Below are 23437 nucleotides of genomic sequence, written 5' to 3' on the forward strand. Positions count from 1 at the left end.
AGTTGTCTAACAGTGGAACTCCTAAAAAAACCCTGTATTAGTCAGGATAGCAGTTGTCATTGAAGACACTGACAATAAAAAAATATTGAAGAACAAAGCAAGTAAAGCTTAATGAATAATGACAGACAGTTTTTCAGCTCTTTCATTTTCATTCTTTCATTGCCGTATTATTTTATTCACCTCCTAATTGTGTTTCCTATTGTTTGGAGTGACAGTCTGCCACTCACTGAGGCTGCATAAAGACAGTAGGATGAAGAGGTATGTGCCTTTTTCAGCTGCTGTCTCCTTGCATCAGCTGCCTGCTTTTTACATGTACTTTCCTGTGACTGGTGAAAGAGATAGAAAGGTTTTTCCCTTCAGCCATCACGCTCAACTGCTGAGTTTTAAACTCTGAGCCTTCTACCTAAAACTTATATTCAGACCTCTGAGATTAATTTCTTCAGGACAGGGAGAATAAAGATAACAGTTCTTCCAATTCATGAGCCATTCCTTTTAAATTTTCCCAACTCCCAAATTAACATTTACACATATCCAAGTATTTAGCTCTGAACTTTCCTACAGTATAATTGAAACTCACAGGGTAACCTGCACACTTCAATTTAGTACCTATTTAGATGCTTTTACTGAGTTGAAACCATAATGCCAGCCTATTCACCTGATACACATTTACAAGCCAGCAAATTATTCCAGACTTTTCTTTTTTTTCACAAACCTCATATTAGGAAAAGCTTGAATAGCACTGCCAGTGTACAATTCACCTATTAGTGTAAATAGTGCAGTCTGCTGATTTTTATCAATAAGCAGTCTCATAAAAAATGTTTAAAAAACAAAATTCTGAATTAGCATTGCTTCAGCATACTAGTTTAAAGGATATGAAGTAGTCAAAACTGGAGCTTAGCTTTTCCATGTTTTCATCCCCTTTGTTGCCTCTGTTTAACAAGTTAAATCAATTATTCACAGTGTTATAGCACAAACAAATGTTTTCCAAAACTCCAGAAAACCTAATATACTGAAAAATAAATAACTGTGGAAGCTACTGCTCCATAAATATTAGATTTGAGTTGATGCTGAACCTGACTGAAAAGGTTGGACTCCAGTGGTTACAGGCTCAGACCCCCCACTAGGTGGCATAGAAAGAGTCTGTGTGAGAATATATTTTGCTCTACCAGAGTGGATTTGTCTGTTAAATGATGAGAAAATTATGGAATGCCTTTAGAAGTATTAAAAATTTATTTGCAAAAATATTATTGTACTGAAGTGAGTGGAATTGTTTTGGCATATTTAGAATTGCACACAAAAATGTTATTTTTTGTAGAAATACTGAGAGTAATTTGAAGTACTTCTGTATGTATAAATGCTTTTAGGCACACATAATTTTGCTGACTTCTGAGGCAGTGCTAATGTGAGTATGGTATATGTTCATAAGGCTGCCAATCTCACTATCTTTATATTCTTGTATTGTTGGGCTTATACTGCAACACACACACACCAAGATACACACCAATGCTCCTCAATAAAATTTGAGCATCTATTTTAATATCTTATATCAGCAGAAATCTCAATAATACAAAGCTTACTATCAGCTGAATACTGACTAAAAAGCTAGCAAACAGAAAACACTTTCTGTATTTCATCATTTTTGTTGCTAGAAGCCCAAGTGTTACGAATATAGTCTAAGCTGTACAGCTAGGCTCCCTTTAAGCTCCCTTTAAGCTCCCTTTACACTTGAAAGAGAGAGGCTGGCAACACTGATCTTTCAGCCAGTTCACACTCTGAATTGCCTTGCCTGTATCTTTTGGCTACAGAAACAGGCTAAAGGACTGGCTGTGAGCAGAGATAGGGTGGGAAATCATGCCAGGGCGCAATGCTCCACAGCACCATGATGGAATCCCACTGTGTGCGCACCCTGCCTGAACAACTGAGCATGCCTGTGTTCCTTCTGACACCTTCCTGCTATTTTTTTCTCTCTGGAAATGGCGATTCTCTCTGTTTAGACAAATTAAAGTTGTTTAAGCAAGCGTAAGTGAGCACTCTTCAAGCTGCCCCTAGGTTGGAGAAAAGTAACTGATGCAGTTACGTTTTACTATCAGGCTGTTACCGTACATTTCTAGTCACAGTGAAACCATTAAATAACATAAAGAACAATGTTTATATTAATTCAACGTTACATTGCAAGTTTATGCTGTAATGTCTGAAAAAATAGGAAGAAATAGATTCTTACCTCCTAGAGGAGGGCCTATGAGCACAGGACAACATTCCACAATGGTGACGAGTCCCACTGCACTGGAAAATCTGGCAGCTCCAACAAGGTCCATCAATGTCTCAAAAAGAACACTGCTAACCATTCCAAATGCAAACCCAAAAAACACAGCATATATCACCAAGCCAGTGTAATTTTTTGCCAGAGGGCACAAGATATGACAGACACCATTGTACAAGACAGCAAAACTAAAAAAATACTGAATCTTTGGCCGGATAAACCTGGAGTTTGCTACAAGTCCCATAGAAGGCCTAGCAAACATGTCTACAAAGGCTAAGATCGAGAGCAAAAACGCAGCAGAATATTCATCAATTCCTTTGTGCTTGGCATAAGGAGCCAAGAATACTATTGGAGCAAAGAAACCAATAAACATAATGACATTTCCTGACAAATATATCAGAAACCCTCTGTGTTTGAAGAGGGACAGATCTAGATACTTATTCATAGTTTGCCAACAAGACTTCTTGTTGTTTTTGTGCAAGGCAGAATCTCCTGTGCCTTTTTCAACATCTTTTTTCATAGGAGGGACTTTTTTTGGTCCAACAGGTCTCATAAGTGACCCAGCCACACAGCAGTTCAAAAGAAGTCCTCCCAGAATAAGAAAGCTTCCTTTCCAGCCAAAAGCATTAAAGAGGAATTGATTGAGAGGTGCCAATGTGCTCAGAAACACTGGACTTCCAGCCATCGCCAATCCATTAGCGATGGGACGCTTCTTATAGAAATACTTGCCAATCATGGTCAAGGCAGGCTGTAAGTTGAATGCTAAACCCAGACCTAAACAACACATAAAAGACAATATTATTGCAGGTCATGCAGTGAAAAGCATACCCCACCTCTTTCAAATTATTTTTAAAATGACCAATATCCAATCCAGTGATTCTCAGTACAGAAACCAACTAGCATCAGAGAATGAAATACAGCCTCATTGCTGCCTGCAAGGGTTAAAACCAAGACTGTGTCAGGGTGGCATTTGGTCATTTTCCCCCTGTAGCACTGCATTGAAAGCCAAAACTCCTTGCTCTGTTTCAGCAGTAATAGAGACAGAGGAATCACATACAGAAGAATGATGGTATCAGTGCCTTGACTCACCATTTTTATATTTGCTAAGGTATAATACAATTCTCTCTTGGCTCATTTGACAAAAGCTATTAAATGTCACCTCAGCTACAATGAATGCAGGGTTTATTTAAATGCATAAATCTCCTAATTTCTTATTTCCAACTCTAATTAAGATCCAACTTGTCTGCAAAACTGGAACATAAAATGGCAAATTATTTTCCAGCACATTCAGTTCCCCTTCCCCAGGTCATTATAAAGGAATTGTAAAGGACATACATGGGAGCAGGCCACCCATCCACATCAGCTGAGTGTATAAACAACCCTAAGCTGAACCTCTAGGCCTTCTCTCTGTATTAAGACATCTAAGCTATAAGCTCTGATATGGATCTGCTTGATGGTACAGGAGAGATGCTTTCTTCCCTAATAGGCCCATTCCTGGACTCTGACTCTACTCTTTCAGTAGGTACAAGGTTTAGGATGTCAAAAATAAGAGATTTAAGGACTAATCACTGAAGAAAGAAGGACTCCTTTAGTTCCAACATAAAGGAAGATGAGCCCAAATATTCAAGTATTATCTCATTCATTTATTACCGGCCAATATGCACCTCTCCTTCCTTATTCAGAGATGGGAATTTTAAAAAAATCCACAACTTTTGATAAGGAGATTCTTTAATTTACTGGCATGACAATAATTTTACTTCATTACTTCAGACCTTTGATAGATGATTATGAATAATTTTATTTGGTGATTGACCCTGGGTGATTTTAAACAGAAAACTATTGAACTGAAAGTTGTTATACTTTTCTGTGATGGTATGTGTATGTACAGACCTACAGGAAGCTGGTACAAGCTTTCACAATTCTACTAGAATTTGGCTAGCCTCTGCCACCCTGTTTGCAGTGCAACATGACTGAAAGCTAAAACAATGAATGTGAATTCATATATGCAGTATTTATTGAATAAATTCATCAGATTTTTCTGTATTATCCTAGAAAAAATTCAACATCATACCAGTTAATTTCAGGTAGCTGAAATTAACAGATCTTACTGCCTTCTTGGATTGCATCTGTACACAAAAAACTCTTGATCAGTGAGGCTTATTTGTAGAACAATATTAGAAATAGTTCAATATAACATAACATAATATAACCTTATACAGGACTCTTACCTCCAACCACACCGATACATATGTAGAGTTCAAGGACACTATTGCAGAAAGAGGATGCAATCATTCCAAATGAACACAGGATACCCCCTGCTATCATCACAGGCCGGCTACCATACTTATTCACCAAAATGCTGCTTATGGGACCTGTTGGTAGAAAGAAAATGCAATTTCAGGTAACAGGTAACTCTATCTTTGTATTTACAACATGTTGAAATGCTTTACTCTTCCATCTGGAAAAATGTTAAATTGTTTCTATACCAATCTGTCTTATAAACAAACTCTGTGAGTTTGCAGACACAAGACTCGATGTGGATATACTGCCTCCATGACAATATAAATATTGATTAGTTATGGAGACGGATAAAAAGATTAAAGACATCAGACAAGCAAGAGGGATTGTTACAGCTCACGAACAATCAATACCGAGATTGGTCAATGGAAGTTTTGAAAGTGCAAGGACTGAAGAATTTCACGTATGAGACTGGTATCAAAACTCCACAGAGCAGGAGGAAGCTTCTGGCAAGCAGACTAAAATTACTTAATACTGCAGCATGTCGTGCACCCCCACTTAGAACCACACACGGGCTTAAAAATATTGTCAAACCAGAACATAAATCTCTGGCCCCTGAGACTTGTTTTCCCTTGCCTCATCAAAAGGGGAGTGTTAATGGCAGTAAGATGACTATAGGCTGTCCGGGAAAATCTAAAATGTGGTTTAGCATAAAGACCTATAAACTTTTAAAATATTGCTGCAGGTTCATTTTTCAGTTTCAATTGCAATTCAGTTTATGGCATAATTACATTCATACTAACCAAACAGCTAACGTGCAATTTAGCATGACATACATTATATGTTTTTGAACAACCATGGCTAGAATAGATGGTGTGCTACATATCAAGATTAAGAGGTTGTCAAAGCTCTTCAGGTAAACCTGCATAGCATCTGATTACACTATATTTGGCCCAAACCATTACGAATAGTCTTACTTTTGCAATAATGAAACTTATCCAATACAAAAATTTTAAAAAATAAAACAAAACAAACAAAAAAAAACCAACCAAAAAAAAAACCCCAAAACCCCAACATCATAAAAAGCAAAGCATTTCAAACTTAAGATAGAGCTGGCACCTAGCATGAAGTTGAACACCTTGATTTGCATCTGAGTCCACTGCAAGTTATTCACTGTACTGGTGACAGTTTTAAGTGTCTGTTTTTATAAATATCTAAAGGAATAAACTTCACGCTGTGAAAAGCCAAATCCAATGAAATTTAAGTGTGCTTTCATAGGCACAGTTATATTTTGGACTTCACTTTTCGAATTACCTTAAATGTATTACAGTATTATTATTGATAGATTGCAAATGTTAATTACTATTTGCATATCCACAACAGAAGTCTTAAGGATATGCCAAATGATCAATTTTTAGCTTCCTTCCTTAAGGAAATAAGCTTCTACAATAGAACTGGCCTGTGCTTGTCTGTCTTTTCTAACAGCTCATGAATACAGAGATCAACTTGAAATTAACTTGACCGGAAAGCAAAGATTTGAGTGATGTTTGGATCTCAGTTTGTATATTCATCAAATAGCTTGAGTCCCCAGGAGTCTTAAGCATAACTGTATATTGAAGCCAACAGATTTAAATATCCACAGCATGGAATGGACACCCAAACAGACAACAGCCCTGTGATTTATTAAAAGACTTTGGAACACTTATGAAGCACTAAAACATTAACTGACAGCTTATATGATGACATACCTAACATTTCTTCATTTCCATTTGAGGGGAATCACTAAGCAGAACTGTGACAAGCAAGGCTTTCCCCTTTGAGACCATATGAAGAAAGCAGTGAAACACAATTATTTTTATTTATAGAGCTACGTTTGGAAAATCAGTGGTTGGGCTCATGTTTGCGTTAGAAAGCAAGCCCTTTTGCAATATGTAAACAATATAAATAATTCCTCTGACTCAAAAGAAAAAAAACCCCTTTTAACTGGAAATCTCTTTTTAACTCAAAGTTTCATTCCGAGATCAAGTAACAGCTATAATTTTGAAAATAAATTAAATCTAAGGCAATTAAAAAAAAATAATTGTTGTTGCTAAACACAGTAACAGTATTCACTTAAGAGATATCAAAATAATCATTTTTAAAATTATTTTTAAAATGATTTTCCAGTTCTTCTTCCTGTGATGAGATGGAAGTATTTGCAAAATTGAAAATGAAAAATTTGTTTAGTGTTTGTTAACAGACAGTTCCTCATCAGGAACAAGAAAACTGCATCTCTGCAGATCTTCACTGTGGCAGTTAGACCAGCACTGTAAGTTACAGCTTTCCAGATGAAAACACCTAATGTTAGCTTCACCTACAAGACCCAATAGCTGAGCTCAAACATGGATGTATTAATGTAGGTAGGTAGTAGATACAGACACCAGAGGAAAGGCAAAGATGTCTGAGACTGACTCTATACTTCCAAATGACATAAATCTGGAATGTATGATGAATTAAAAAACCCTTAAACACAATACTGTTTTGAGATATTTTCTTTAAGTTAATTATGTGTATTTACAACGAAATTAATCTCCACTTAATTTGAGGTTTTCTTTATGGCTATTCCAGTATTTTGATTTAAAATTTGTGCATGTGAGAAATATTAATTGTTCTATAAGCCAGAAAGCAAGTTTAAGCTCCCTGAGTGTCTAGGAACTCTTCCAATGTGATAAGTAGGTTAAACATTTTATTCTGACATCTGTGCATACACTTGGTTATGAAGTCTCATAAAATAATGCATATTCATACCTTAACATAGAATCTACATAAATTCCAGCTGTTTGCCTGCCATCATATGTTTTATAGCCTTATACAAATTTCAGTCACATTTAACATCTCGTACTATTATTTAAGCAATGTTCAAGTGCCAGCATGGGTCTATATTCCTTGTGTATTTTTTCTTTTTAGACGAAGGAAGATTAAACTGTTTAAATACTATTAAACTGCCAAAATCTTGCTATACATTAATGTATGTTAATGCACTAAAGGATCTCTGTATCTGCTTTCCTGAAGCCTGAAGTAACTGCATAACAGATGTTAAGTCAGGAGACCCACAAGAATATTTATTCTGATCTCTCCCTTAACACCTACAAACCATCAGCCACAAAAGATTATATACTCCCTAAACCAAATTTAAGACCATTATCATAATATGCTAACACTCTCACAGCTGTATTTTTGTTTTCTATCTTTTTGTTTCAGGCAAATGACCAGGCTGTGAGAAGGTATAAGACAGCAACTGTGACCAGTGCCACTGAAAAACAGTCTCAGGAAGGGCTGAGCTTCAGAAGAAAAGAAAAAATAGCCACTTTTCACATTGTTTGTCATTATGCCAAGGGAAAGATGGCAAAAGTCATTTCAGCTGTGTAAGCAGAGATGGGAACATGCATTTTGGAGCTGTTTATGATGTTTCATACAAAATCTATAATAGTGTGACACCTAAGTTCTATCTCAATGGCTCAAGAGAGCATTTACTTGCACTTGTGCACAGAGAAATTATGGATGCAGAGAGTACATTTAGATTAGATGTAGGGAAGAAAATCTTCCCTGTGAGGCTGGTGAGGCACTGGAAGGAGTTGCCCAGAGAAGCTGTGGATGCCCCCTCCCCATGAGTATTCTAGGCCAGGTTGGATGCGGCTCTGAACAATCTGGTCTACTGGCAGGTGCCCTGCCTGTGGCAGGGGGGCTGGAACTAAATCATACCAATCACAGTCATAGAATGGCCTGGGTTGGAAGGGACTTTAAAAGTCATCTTGTTTCTGACCCTTTAAGGTCATTTGCAAAAGGTATCTCCCAATCTTTCCTGTAGGTTCCCTTCAGGCACTGGAAGGCCACAATTAGGCCACCCCACAGCTCTCTTTTCCCTATTCTCTCAGTCTTTCCTCACAGGAGAGATCCTCCAACCATCTAATCATCTTGGTGGCCTCCTATGGACTTGATCCAACAGGTCGATGTCCTTCCTGTGCTGGGGCCCCAGAGCTGGATGCAGCACTGCAGGTTGCAGAGTATAGGGGCAGAACAGAGCAGAGCAGAGGGGCAGAAGGGCAGAATCCCCTTCCTCGCCATGCTGGCCGCACTTCTTCTGATGCAGCCCAGGACACAAGTGACTTTCTGTGCTGCAAGCACACAGGGCTGGCTTGTGTCCAGCCTCTCCTCCACCAGCACCCCCAAGTCCTTCTCAGCAGGGCTGCTCTGATCTGTTCATCCCCAGCCTGTGTTGATACCAGGGGTTGCCCTGACCCAGGTGCAGCACCTTGCACTTGGCCTTGTCAAACCACATGAGATTCCCATGGGCCCACTGCTCCAGCTTGTCCAGGTCCCTCTGGATGACATCCTGTGCTTCAGGTGTGTCAACTGCACCACTCAGCTCAGTGTCATCTGCAAACTTGCTGAGGGTGCACTTGATCCCTTCATCCCTGTCATTAATGAAGATATTAAATATTATCATTTACTATAATATTAAATAAGGCCCCAGTGCAGACACCTGAGGGACAGCATGTGTCACAGTTGTCCATCAGGACTTTGAGCCATTGACCCTGAGCCCTCTGGATGTGGCTGTCCAACCAATTCCTTATCTATCTAAGAGTCCACTCATCAAGTCCATCTCTCTCCAGTTTAGAGACAAGGATGTTGTGGGGGATCGGGTCAAAGAATTTACAGAAATCCAGGGAGATGACATCTGTAAACCTTCCCTTGTCCACAGATAAAGTCACTCCTTCATAGAAGGCCAATAGGTTGGTCAGGCAGGACTTGCCTTTGTGCAGCCATGCTGGCTGTCCTGAATCACCTCCCTGTTCTCCATGTGCCTTAGCTTCTAGGAGGAGCTGCTCCATTTGTCCTAGCTTGATTTCTCACTGTTGTAATACAGTGATATAATTAAAGATCATTCTGTTGCTCGTTTTGCATATTGCCAGAGCATTTATGCTTTTTATTTTGCTACCTCCATGAATTTTAGTATGGAACTAGAGATAAACTTTCCTGATAAAAAGGTAATTTTTTTTAACATATATTGACAATGTCATTACAGTGTTCATAGTGTCATCAACCCAAAGCAACATGGGATGACTCAGTCTGAACACTATGACATTTATTTAAATGAAGTGAATTGCTGAAAGAAGTTGCAAATAAATGTAATAATACTTCAAATTGCACTAATGTTACATTGTAGATTGCATCCTGTCAAGTCAAGTGGTTTAAACACATTTTCAGCCATCTGCTCTGCAGAGTCAATGCAGCTGTCTTTCCAGTCAAGGTTTATCTTTTATTTCTGTTTCCTAGAAGGCTAGAAAAGCCCAAGGAGCTCCAAGAATTAATATTAGTATAAACTATTTGCTAAGATCAGCCCAACTTTCTTTTTTTTAATAAAATATGAAGCCTTCTAACAAAAACTCCTCCAATCACAAAGGCTTTAAGCAAGTACTTAGTACTACTATTGGAATCCTATCTCTGGTATTCAGAGGAAAAGGAACTCAAAATGCTTAAAACCCGTTCATTAACTTGGAAAATACTTACAAAATATGCTGTTTTTCTCAAGGAGGACCAAGTCAAAATATTACGCATTCTGTGACAATACTATCTCTCATTCAAAAACCTTTGGCTAAATTCTTTCAGTACTCTTGGACAGGCTTTAGGCAGAAAAAAAATATTAAAATGTCATTCAACTATTTTTGTATTATTTTGTATATTTGTATTTGTCATGTTTCTGGGAATGGTAACCTGCATTTCTGACACATCCTATGTATTTGTGTAACAGCAATGAAGGTAAATTAGTTCAAGAATTGTTGGAAAGTTTTCTCTGTAGTTCCTCTGCGCATTTGGCTGTATTTTTTTTTTTCCATTTCATATAACATTTACAACTGGCTGCACCGATTCCATAAACCTAGATAACACAGAAACCCTGGCAAAGTAACACTGACAATGAGAAAAAATGCACTTGCAGCAAATACCACCAAACAGAAATGTGTAACACTGAGTTAGGGTTGTTAATCTATGAGTTGGGAGAGCTCAGCAGCTAAAAGCTCAAGCCGCCAGGGACGATGCACTCACTCGTTCAACTATCCATCAAACCTTGCTCTCCACTTCCCCTGCTCTCAGTGTCATTACCCTGAATGCTCACGTTCTCACTTGTGTCCTGAAGAGGCCTTGTATTCTATCAAGTTTTTATCTTTTAATCTCTAATGAAGATTAATTTGACCTTCATCTATTCCTTAGGAGATATATAAGAAATGCAGTAATTGTGTGTGTGGTTACACATAGGAGCTTGACTGATGGAAGAGTGCTAAGCACTCCAGCTGCTTCCTCGTGGTTCCTCCTCCCAAAAAGGTTATGTCTCCAAGTTTTGAAATGAAGTGCTCAAGTCAGAAACACGTATGTCTGACTACAAATATAAGCTGGTTTTTTCCTGAAATGTTCAGGAGAAACACAATTAGCAATCAGTGGTGCTGGTACTTGCTCTGCATGTATTGCTTTTATGGAGGAATCACAAACCCTTGATCTGCTTTGGTATTTTGTTTTTTTCTAGCAATACATCAGAGACATGAATCAAGGGCTTTACATATTTTGATTAAAGCTCTTGTTTGGCTGGCAGGTTTTTTTCTTGTTCATTAGGGCGCAAATATGTATGGAGTTATGGACCACGTAATTTAGAAAATGTCTTCAAGTTAGCAAATTGCTCTATAACTGTGAATTTTAAAAAGTTGGAAAAATGCCCACTTTTTAATCAAGGAGTAGCCATGCTGATTATTATTTACATGGATATGCATCAATGCTTTATATTAATTATGTTTTGCATGCTGTGCTGCAGAATTTTTTTCATGAAAGACTAAACCGATCAAAATGCAGAAGACTTTAAGATAAATTATGACTTTTTTTGAAACGAGAAGTATAAAACTTCATCATATTTAGTAGGAAATAAGTGTAATTCTATGAGCTACTGAACACTCAGCAGATTTCAGAAACATATATGGTCATTGACTAAAAAAGTACTGTCACAAAATTAACTGCCCAAATTTCACATTGACATCTTTATTATTAACAGAAATCAGATGCAGAAAGACCTTTCAGTATTTTTAAAGCTTTTCTTGTATTTGGTTTCCTGTTACCTTCAATATCACTGAGTAGAGAGTGAAGCCCATGCATACATATTTTCAAAAACTAGTCTTTCAACTTAGAAAAGGGTAAGAAACAAGAAAGAAGAGAGAACAAGCTAATGATGAGATGGAACAAAAGCACCTATTGTTGTAAACAGAGACACTGTAACACCAAGTACATATTATTCCAACAATGGCCTGCATGCCTCTGTAAAGGGGATAGCTGGAAATAGCATCAGTGCATGATATGTGCATTGCAAATAATCTTCTCAGAAAAATGTTAATTTCTCCACAGAAAACCAAAGCAACCAGCTTGTAACTTGAGTATGTAATGTATCAACAAGAACATTAGAAAACTGGCAAGTGGCAAGTAATGAGGTACTGGGAAAAATTAATGAAAGTTTTCTGCAGAAGAAAAGACAATGAATTTTAAAGCTTAGTATTTAACAGCAATTAAGTCCTCAGGATGTCATAGGCTTGCATGATTCTAAATTTAAAATAGCTTTTCTGACTCAAAAAATGTGTGGGCATTTCACTTAAATAATATTACTCTTAAATGCACAATGAACCTGTGCCATTAAAAGCAACTTCTCCTTCAAATGAAAAACCAAACAAGGACTTATTCACTATTCCCTCCTGGAAATACAGAAAAGATAATAATACTAATATATAAATATTAGTAAATGTAATTATCTACAGCAGTATACACTATAGAAGGTAATAATAAATTAAATTTCCCTTTCTTTCAGGGATTCATTAGGAATGTCATGAGGCATAACTCTAAGGTATTTCATGAGTCATAACTCAAATGTTCTCATGAAAATGTGTAGTCGGGTTTTTTTAGAGATATCATCTTTGGAGTGTTATCATTCTTTCTCTATGGATGGCTGATATGAAAGCCTAAGTTCAATTCTGTGTTTGAGCACATGAACAGAAAGCATCCCATTTCTGAATATTTAAAAAAAACCCTACTAGGTCTACTTTCAGGGAACAAAGGGAAATTAGCACTAATCAGAAATTAGAGGTTTACTTGTAGCTAACCAGTATTTCTATCTAATAGTTTTTCTGTCTCAAAAATAATCTTATTAAAGAACTGTTATGGTCAGACATGGAGACTACATGCTCACACAAAGACACTCATAAAACCAAAAATACCCAATGCTTTCCCTCATCTGATTGATGGACTCCATGATAAAAATGGGTTGTTTTTTTCCAGGGATAATAGAAGGCACTTAGCCCATATATAAGTATTTTTCACCTGAAACCTTCTGAACTCATTCTTTCACTTTAAAAGAACTTGGAAATTTCTCATTGAAGACTTAGTATTCAGTACTTTGTGCCTTTCCAAAGCAAGTTACAATTTTTAGCTATCAAACTTGTCTTTACAGCTTGCTAACTGTGAACCAGATTGCCAAACAAGTTCTGTATATTCTGCTGTTACAAAGGCGGGGTGATTTTCTGAAGATTATGAAACTGAAAAAAAAAGGCAGAGGTTACACTCTACCACTGTAACAATTATAAATATAGCAACTTGAAAATAAGAGATATGTAGTTAATCTAAGAGACAACTGTTGGGAATCAGTTGTCTGAATCAAAGAATCAAAATAAAACAAAAAAAAAGACAGAATAACCAAACTGAAGAGTTCATGCAAATATTTATTTTAATTCCTCATAGACACTTTTCGTAAACCATGTTATTGCATAGTTACAAAGGTTTTCATTTTCTTCTTACTTCCTTCCTCTTTGAGGAATGACTGTCTTCTAAAAATCCGTGTATGCACATGTGAACACAATATTTGTAAATGTTCATTAATTGCCACTTCCTATTTAGTATTCCCTATTATCAGTCATTATTTTTACACCCCTACTTAAAAATCCCTGGCTACTTTTCCTGGAAGCAGAACAATTAACTTTGTCAATTCTGCCTAGGAGAATTTTAGAGAGCAAAAAGTCGTAACAAATACAATAGCCCAGGCTATTGAATAGTTCTTTGGAATATAGGGTATATTGTCTCCAACTCAAATCAGTACATTTTTCAGATAATGCATTCATTATCTGAACTGAAAAGTTCAGCCAACTTCAGTTAAGATTAATATTGTCATTTGGATTTCTCTGTCTTCTACAAGTTGCTCATCATAATAAAGTTCATACAATATCTCATTTTCATCCTGCACCTCATCCTACAGTTTATTTGTTTTCTTCTAGAATAATATTATAACTAACTCAACTTGGAAATGATTCCTTATATACTGTTACAGACAATAATATGTAATTTCAGAGAAAGCACAAAACACTTGTTTTTTTTCAGTTGTTCTATCATATTCCTTTCTGGTCCCAATTTTGCCCTGTATAATTAAACTTCAAGTTGAAAATACTGAATCTACTACCTATGATGTTTCTGTGGACCACTTACTGTGACTTATGGATCATGAGTGGATCATTAAATCTCATCTACATACTTAGAATAAATGTGATGAGAAGTATAAATCTGGATGTATTCATAACTTGGAAGTGTCCAGAGAAGTAATCAAATTTAGGCCATTGTCAATAACATTGTAAGATTATTTCCAGATGCATTTAACACATTAGTATCATCAGGCTTAAACGCTATTTTTTAGAAAAAAAAGGTAAATCATTATTTAATCTTTTAAATTACATTCTTTTAATAATATCCAATGAAATTTGGTGGCTTTCAGTGCTAACATTTAGAAGCCTAAGTGAGACAATTTCCCAAATTCCTTTACAAACCATAAATTAGAACATTTCTAAATATTTTGATAATAAAATATTATATTTAGTAATATAATAAATATTTAATAATATGTATTTCCCTATGTGCTGAGGGAATGGGAACAGGGAGGTAAAGGGGAAAAGGCAAGCGTGAGGGGAAGAGAAATGACAAAAAAACCAGAAGGGGGAAGGGAATTTATTTGTGTTTTTGGCACCTATTTAGAGTGTAAGTGCAGACAGTAGTAGTGTATTAATGGGATCATAATAGACACAGAAATTACATTTTTCCCACTATTTTTCAAAATACATTCAGTTGCCAATTAAAACTGAGAATCTTTGTGAAGCTTCATTTGCTTTGTTTTTTCCCGTTTTCAAACAAGTGAAAAAATAACGTGTTCATATTGAGAAAAATCTGTTAAACTATAGAATAATATGTAAACTAACGCTGAATAATTGTCTTCCTGGTCAAAAAGACTAAAAGCAATATAAACTTTTAAATGCCTAGAAACATGATTAAAAAAAAAAATCAAAATTAGAATAATGAACAGCCAAAAGTTGTCAAAATAACTCTTGATCCAAAACAGTAACAAGATTTATGTGATGTTTTTCATTTTTCAATGCATTTTCATTGCAAATGTGCTCAAATTAGTAGCCTTTATTACATGCTAAAAGAAGTGGAAACTTTGAAGACAACTCAGTCAACACATACAAAATTCTCAAAGACTTCCAACCCAACCATTTTATGAGCCTGCTATTTCCAATTTTCTTAAATTTAAGACAACCCAAATTTAACTGCTTTCTAAAAATAATATTCAGGAAAATATTTACTGATTAATCAATAATTTAAGAGTGGCTTCTAATTTCTTCTCTCCTCATTCTATTTTCCTTGCATCTCTCTAGCCTTCTACAGCCAAATACATGACTCAGAATAACTCTATCCAGTAAAACTGAAGGAGAAATCAGATACATTTTTAAAATCTTTACATCTGAGTAGTTCAGTTTATCTCTGCGTATTCCCATATCCACCTCATATTTTTTTTTCTCATCAGAGTTGAATTTGCCATTGAGCTGTCACTTCTAGATTTCCTACATTAGAATCTACATTAGAAAGAGCTTTACTTGATCTTTCAAATTTTTAGTGTTCTCCGTGTATTGTCACTTGTCATTTACTTTGTAGACTCAACCAAAATTATCATAAATTATGACCAAGTTAGGAGTCAAAGAGTCATGAAAAACTAGTAGAAGAAGCCTGGGGCTTGGACATGGAAAAGAAATATATTATGAGGGACTTGAACAAAGGCCTTTATGGCATTTGCATCTTGGCTGGACTAGAGAGGAAACAATGTTTATAACATTCTCTACATGGTCCTTTCCCTTGTAGCAGCAGAGGATACACCTCCATAGACAAGGTTTTCTGAAAATGTGTGGGTGGGCAAGTCTAGGTTGGGTCTGCTTACATGAACAAGGAGTATTTTAGCTCTGCTTCAAAAAGCAATATGAAGTGGCTTGGTGACCTAGTCCCACCCTGTTGCACTTGAAGATAGTATTTGCATGGCTTTCAAACAAGGGAGGGGTTTTTTACCTGCTGTGAAGAAATAAAACCTGCCACTGGCAGAAACTTCATTCTCCACCTAGTAATGTGAAGCATCTTCCTTCTAATGATTGTGATACATCATAAATTCAGAATAAATTAGTGCCCATTAAAATACAGGCTTCTCATGATTTGTATTACAGATACTGCCTAAGCATCGTGCATTTCTGGAGCCACCTTTCAACTAAAGAAATATCTTGACATTCTTCAGCAAGAACACATTAAAATAATCCAGTGAAATATACCTACTTCTGCAAAGATTTACCTTGTGTGCCTGTGAGGAGAATATTACTTAGGTTTACTGAGGAAAGTAATACTTTCTTCCTACAGGAGGAACTATGTTTCTTTAGTAATTTTTAATACATCTTACTGGAAAGCAATTAGCCAGAACTTTGATCTAGGCAATGTGTATATCTGAACACCTTGTCAGGTAATTTTTTTATGACATCAGGTGAAATAATCTGGAAGAAATTCCATGATACAAATTTGTTCTTGTCTTAATCCCATTTGCCACTTCAGCTCTGTTTCTCTGAGCGCAGGGTCAAGTGCTTTGCACTCAAGTTACTGTTTACATTTGAGTAAGTAAATATGAAGAGCTTCTAAATCAGAATGGCAAATGTGGCCTTGCACACTCTTTGCACAGGTATAAACTCTGATGCTGTGTGAAAGACAAGAGAAGCACTCCCACATATAGTATGTGGCATGTTAGCTGATTTTTAAGGAATAATACAGAAAATTAAAACAATCATTGCATGAACCAACTTTATGCTTTAACATCCATTTTATTCCCAAGCTGAAATAAAAATTTCAAGCCTCAAAATTTCCAGTTAAATTAAAACTCTTCAAAAAAGTCACTCTGAAATATCTCAAATGTCTTCTGCCATATAAATAAACAAATTAAAAATATAACCATGGGGCATTACCATGAACTAATTCTCCCTCTTAGCTCAAAATAATTACAAACATTTTGTTCAAGGTTATTAGGTATCATATTGCATTTCATTACCAAACAGTCTTAGAAAACTTGCAACTCTACACTTTCTTATTTTAGTATAAGCCCAATTTCTGGACTGTGCTTTTCATTATTGTATATGCAGTCACCTAATACACACTGAACCTTTCTCTGAGATGAACTGCAACATCTCATTCTGTGAGGTGTAGTCCTCCAAGTCTAACCCATAGGACACAGTGGCTTGTGGGCATTTTTTGTTGGGTTTTTGTTTGTCTATTGTTTTGTCAAACAATTTTTTTTTTTTTTGCTTTTCTGTACCTTTCTATTCCAACAGAAACATGTTAAGCCAAAGTGATTGTTCATGCAAGGGGACATGAGCTCCTTAGAATCATCTCCCATGTTAGAGTCATACAATTTAAGATCACTATCTGGAAGTGTTTTGTTACAGAATCTGTTGCTTCAATGAATAATCAGAATAATCCTCATAGTCACAAGTGTCTGATTCTTGACTCCACAGTGCACTTTGCAGCACCAGAACTCTATGGAATCCAATAAAATAAAACTGAATTTAGGAGACTCATACTTAAGGTCAAATTGTACTGTGTCCTTAGATTTTTGTTTTCCATTTACAAAGCAGAGATAAGCTTACTAACAAATAAATCAAAAGTTTTATCAATTACTTCAATAAAGCGAATACCACCAGCTTTGCTTAAATGCTGTAAGTTTTCAAAGCTAGTATTCTATATTTTATTTATATTTTACTTGGGGAAAAAGATATGAATCATTTATGGATCATGTCTTTTTAAGGTGAATATAAAGAAAAATGACATTTTAATGAATGCCTCTGTGATCACTTAAGTAATTGAAGGTACACTGTCAAGAAATCTTGATGGTGCAAACACCTAAGGATGAACATATTTGCATAAATATATTAACATACTTATATGTTGACTTAGGTAGGTAAAAAAAAAATTGAATTTTATGAAATAGCTAAGGTATTTAAAATGAAGTATTTCTTGCAGGATAAGCACCAATGCCCATACTTGGAATGGAGTTCCAGTCAGTTGTTTTAGATGTCCCTGATAAGAGTGTAACATCATCAGTGAAAATGTTCCTTCTCGCCATCTTTAAACCTTTATGTTCCTTAATTAAATGTTTCATGGTAACAGTTATGGATTCTTGGCTTCTTATGGATTTTATAGTTCCTCTAAAGACAGTCTTTAAGTTAAATATCCAGAAGGAAAACCTCCTGCACTTTGTTCATTTACTTGCTGCTCTGAAAATTACAACTATTCTGATGAGGCAAGTAATAGCAGATTCATACACTCTATTACATACCGTTAGCAATGCCACAATATGGAGAGATTAATTCTGCCAGTTGGTTATATGCCAATAATTCAAACAATTTAGACCAGAACTGCTCTAGAAGCTTTTCTGAGTGAAATTTTACTTCCAAGAACATAAGATAACTCCACCTTCTAGGGAAGGCCAAATAGGACATCTGCTGCCTTCTCTTGTGCCAGTCCTATCTTGAAAGCTGGTGCAGAGTTCTTAGGAAATCCTGTAAATCTGGAAGAAATATGTGTGGGACAGAGAATCTTATCCTTGTAAAAGAACTAAAAATTTCAGTCAAGTAAGTTCTGTTCCAGGAAGAGCAAAGGATTCCTCCATAGGAGAGCAGTATAAGCAAGGTTTGTATAATGACAAAATTGGTGCTGCCAGCTGATACTGGTAAGTGTTTGGGGATCTTGTTACAAAGAGATTGAACTGTATTTAACTTTTAAATCATTCACAGAACATAAGAAAATATAACAGATCCATAGATTTCTATCAGCTTATAATCAGCTACAGAAGAATGCAAACCTGGCCAATTATTAGACAAGCCAGTTATTCTCCTAGTAGTGTTTTTTCTTAGCTGGTTATGGAAGAAAGTGAATTACAGGTATGAGGAAAGTCATTGCAAGATAAGAGAAGATTTACAAGCTAAAAAGGTGGTCTTAAAATTACCAGGTATTTTTAAGCGCATCAAAACTAATGCAACTGAGTTGGTGTCACTGGAACTTGGGAGAATTGCAACAACCTAAGCAACATACAAGAAGAAGATAAAAGAAGAAAATCAAACCTTAAACACAACAAGCTCAAAATCACTAACCATGGGTGTTTATCTCTAATAAGAATGTTCTTAGATTTCAAGGTCTCGAGGTAGCAAAATATAATGTATTAGTATAGGGCAACAACCATGTAGGATGGCATCAGCTCAGATTTGTGCAACATGGACATCTGAACTTGACCTCTAGATTCTTTTAGCTCTCAAATACAAAGACGTCTTTAAAATACAGTTTATTTGATGTGTTTTGGACATTTAACTTAGGAAGGAATGAATTAGAAATTCCCATCTTTATTGACTGACAACAGAAGTTGTCTAGACAACTGGATCAGACGTAGGTGCCTATACTGAGGAAGACTAAACACACGAATCCTGTTCATCTTATCTGCAGCTACTATTGATAAAAGCCTGTAAGGATACCACTGCTTTCTTCAAAGTTTTCTAAAAGCTAAAGCTCTTAATGGTATTTCAAAGCATTACACATAGAAAACCAAACAGGGCACACGTTCCCATCATCAGTGAGAATGTTGCAGGAAGTGTTTGAACGATATGAGGAAATCAACATCTTAGTTCATAACACAGTTCCTGTATTTAATTGTATTATTATAATACAGTTCCTGTATTTTAATCACATTCTTTCATTTGGATGTCTAGTCATAGTAGATATTTCCCCAAATATAATCAGGCAGAACTGCAATGCAAATACTTAACTGTTTCTTGACAATGAAAAAACACCTGCCAAAATTTGTGGAAAAGAAAGCTAGGCTTTTCTTTGGCTTGTATACACCAATAAAACATGTATAACCTACTAAAGCTGCATTTGTTTGTATTCTTTGACATTCAGAATCTTAATAGAATATCACTATTAGATGAAAAGCTTCTGACTCCTCAAAAACTCTTCATATTGTTTATACATTTAAATACATGGTCTTTGCAAAAATCTTCAGAACCAGCAAATCAATTAAAAGATTGCTTAATACAATCATAGAATACATTCTAAACCACCTAATTTTTTGATTTCTGTCGTTCCTCTGGCATCACCATAAACCTGTCACTAAGTCCCTGGCCCACTTACCTCTTTTAATGAGTAGAGAACTACATATCTTTATGAATCATGGTACGTCTCAGCTGTTGCCATTTGATACTGGCTTAGAATATCTTCTAAACATATCAGTACAACTCTGTTTTCCTTGAATATATTCTCCAAAATAAACAAGGAAATAGTTCTTAGACATTCCAAAACAATGGACCAGCAAAATTCTATAATAAGTTCTTTGTAAAATGTTGGGTTTATTATTTCATTTGAAGTGCTGAGTGACTACAATGGTATACACAGACTTTTCCTTCCCCAAAGTTCTCTGGTATCTGCTTAAATATCTCATGATTCCCAGTTGCGCTAGACCATTGTTTCATTACCTTTGAATTACCCAACACACATCAGGAACACAACCATTGTATGACCCAGTGAAAAACTATATGGGAACTAATCCAACATTTGCAGTACACACAAAATAAGCATTCTTTCGTCAAAGTTTTACAAGCTCAATGAACATATCAAAGGCCTCAGTTTGTCCCTTGATACCTTTTTTAAACAAACCCGAAGTTTTAGCCCCTTAGAAAGTGATGCATGTTATTTATTATTGTTAGACTTTGACCTATTACTTGAAACTAAGTGGGAATCAAAAAAAGAATCATCTTTGCAGATAAAAAAATCTGTCAATATTGATTTAGTATAGAAATCCCTGTCTATAAAACCAAATTAAGATCAAGACAAATATAAAGTCTTACAAAGGGAAGGAGGGATTAATAAATGTTCATCATGTAATCCACATTTCCTACTTGTATGTAAATGAGACCTGTTTCAGAAAAAGGCTCAAGTTAATTAAACTTAAGTTACCACAAATATTTCTACAGAATCATGGAATTTTTAAGTTTGGAAAAGACCTTTAATATCATCAAGTACAACCATTAACCCAGCACTGCCATGTTCACCACTAAACCATGTCCCCAGGGGATCATATGTATCAAACCATTACTAAAACCTTATGGCTGGAACACTAAAAGAGGTTCGTAGAAGCACAGTGGGAACTCTGTATCATGTAATGTCTTTCTGACAATTACTCAAAATTAACACAAGCATGCAATAAAAGACAAAAAACTCTTTATTTCTCTCAGTGGAAGCATGTCCTTAATTTTGAGACTGGCTTCCTGAGTATATCTCAGTAGATCCCAGCGAAACTTTTGTTTCATAAAAACTTGACAAAATCAGATCCCCAAAAGGCACTGAATATTTAGCAATTAGATCTTTTCTGTTCAGCCAAATGTAACAAATTGCAGAGTGAAAAACCAGCTTGTTCCTGTACTAGGATGACAAACCTGTTTGAAAAGAAAATGTATAATACCATCTACAACAGATATGCTTTTTTTTCCCCACCTTTCTTCCCATGACCATTTTAAAGAGTGTTTTCTAAATATCTAGGATGGTCTCTGTTTAAAACATTCATTGCTACTGCAGAAGACTACTCCACAAAGTCCAGTTTTACTAAAACTCAAAGCCTTCCAAGAAATGTAAGACCTGGCTCTATTACCCTTCACAGGCTTTAGCATTCCGGTCTTGTTTTTTAAGAACTGAACTAGTTTACTAGTTACTCTTACCTCCATTTGCTAGTAAGATTCAAAATGCTCTGTTCTTGTGAAACCTCATTATGAATCCTTTTTCTTTGAGTCTCAAATTAACTTGACATAGATGTTTTACATGTATCTTAGGCTAAAAGTGAAGTATTCCCTTATGCCCATGAGGTATTCAGAAAGTTGGTAAGTTCTGTTTTCAAGGACACTCTAAATGAGGTTATTAAAATTCAACACTTTGCATATTTTGATGGAGAAAAACACTTGCCCCTGACAACAAAGGAGATAGGTCAATTCAAGAAAGCTTCTCAATCTCCATATGGATAGCCACTGAATTCCTTGTGCCAGTATGTGGAAAACCAAAATTAGAAAATGTTTTCAGGGAGGAAGAAAAGTGTAGGAAACCAGGTCCTGCCCAAAAGTAAAAATCCATAACCATCTGTTGTTTGTGTTACATGGATTTCACAACTGTCATCTCCACTGTGCACGCCATTTCATCTTCACAGCAATATCACCAAAACACCCACTGAGATAAAATCACAAATATTTTGAACATACCATATGACACATTATTTTCCAAATTAATATTAGACAAAGTCAAAATGAGGACTTGTCTATAGATTACTTTTGTGCTGTCACATGAAAAATCCTTTAAGGGTTTGCTACTGTTTGGAAATACTTAACTTCAACCTTGACTAACTTAACCAGTACAGAAGAGAAAGGAAGATATTAAATGCTGCATTTTTAAAGTATAAGTGTGTTTTGAAAAATTATATTGGCCACTCCATGCATTTATATAGCATCTTTCTTCAAAAGCAGTCTAAAGATGACTTTTAAATTATTTACTTAGAAATATCCAGAATTTAAATTTATGTTTTCTGAACTCCAGACCAGCAAGACTGTCCCACATTTCAATCCTGGGTATGGCTTGAAGGATTTATCAGCTCTCAAGGTAATCTTTATAACCCAATGTTATACCCAAAAAGTTCTTTTTGAGAAAAAACAGACAAACAAAAGAAACAAAAACCCCGAACTGAAACTGTCCTTGGAAAAATGACAGAAAATGAGTTAAGGACCAGTGAGTAAACAATCTACTTTTTCCCTGAGGAAATCTAATACTCAAGGTCAGCTCTGTCTGAAATCACCGGACCTGTCACATGGCTTTCATAGCTGCCACTATGGCTCCTATCAAACCCACACTGAAAGCAATGAAAACATTTTTACTGGAAACAGATCGAGGTCTGATAAGAAGTTCCCTAATCACCTTTGGCTGATAACGTTGCACAAAGCAAGAGGTGAAGTTTGGAAAAAGTGAAGAATGAACTAAGAGAACTTGAGGTCAAATGTATTTGATCTTTTTCTTTAATCCCTTAATGTCTCTGTGTGTTGGAGCAGAAATATGACTCTGCAGGTGTATGGATACATATATAGTTTGTATACATAAGAATACATACATGCATATGCACTTTATATACATATCTGTTCACACATGTACAGGAACACAGATTGTGCTGTCAGGATAACTCAACTAATTCAATTTTATCCCAGATTCTGTCCTCCAGTAACAAAAGTCTGATGGTCCCAATCTCAGCCCCTTGGGTGTAGGAATCTATCACAAAACCATCACCCTTAATTTAATGCAATTGACAGTCTCTGCTCAAGAGAGGCAGAAGAATGAGTTACCATGGAGACTGAACTACTGCCCTTCTCCAGAGGATGCTTTTATCAAGCATGGCCTGAACAGTAGAGACTGTGCAATACTTATAGCCTTAATCACATCACTGGATCTTGCTTTTTGGGATGC

General features: G+C 35.9%; 1 protein-coding gene across 3 annotated transcripts in view; it reads right to left on the bottom strand.

Moving 5' to 3' along the window:
* SLC16A7 (solute carrier family 16 member 7) overlaps positions 1-23437 on the bottom strand; it is an 86140-nt gene that overhangs the window by 10735 nt on the left and 51968 nt on the right. For all 3 annotated transcript variants that reach the window (XM_048300391.1, XM_048300392.1, XM_048300390.1), the window contains exons 3-4: positions 4489-4632; positions 2222-3034 (exon numbers count right to left, since the gene is read on the bottom strand). In XM_048300391.1, coding sequence (XP_048156348.1) covers positions 2222-3034; positions 4489-4632 — 957 coding nt within the window. The remainder of the gene's footprint in view (positions 1-2221; positions 3035-4488; positions 4633-23437) is intronic.

The sequence above is a fragment of the Corvus hawaiiensis genome, chromosome 4 (genome assembly GCF_020740725.1).
Source record: "Corvus hawaiiensis isolate bCorHaw1 chromosome 4, bCorHaw1.pri.cur, whole genome shotgun sequence".
In the NCBI taxonomy this organism is placed as follows: Eukaryota; Metazoa; Chordata; class Aves; order Passeriformes; family Corvidae; genus Corvus; species Corvus hawaiiensis.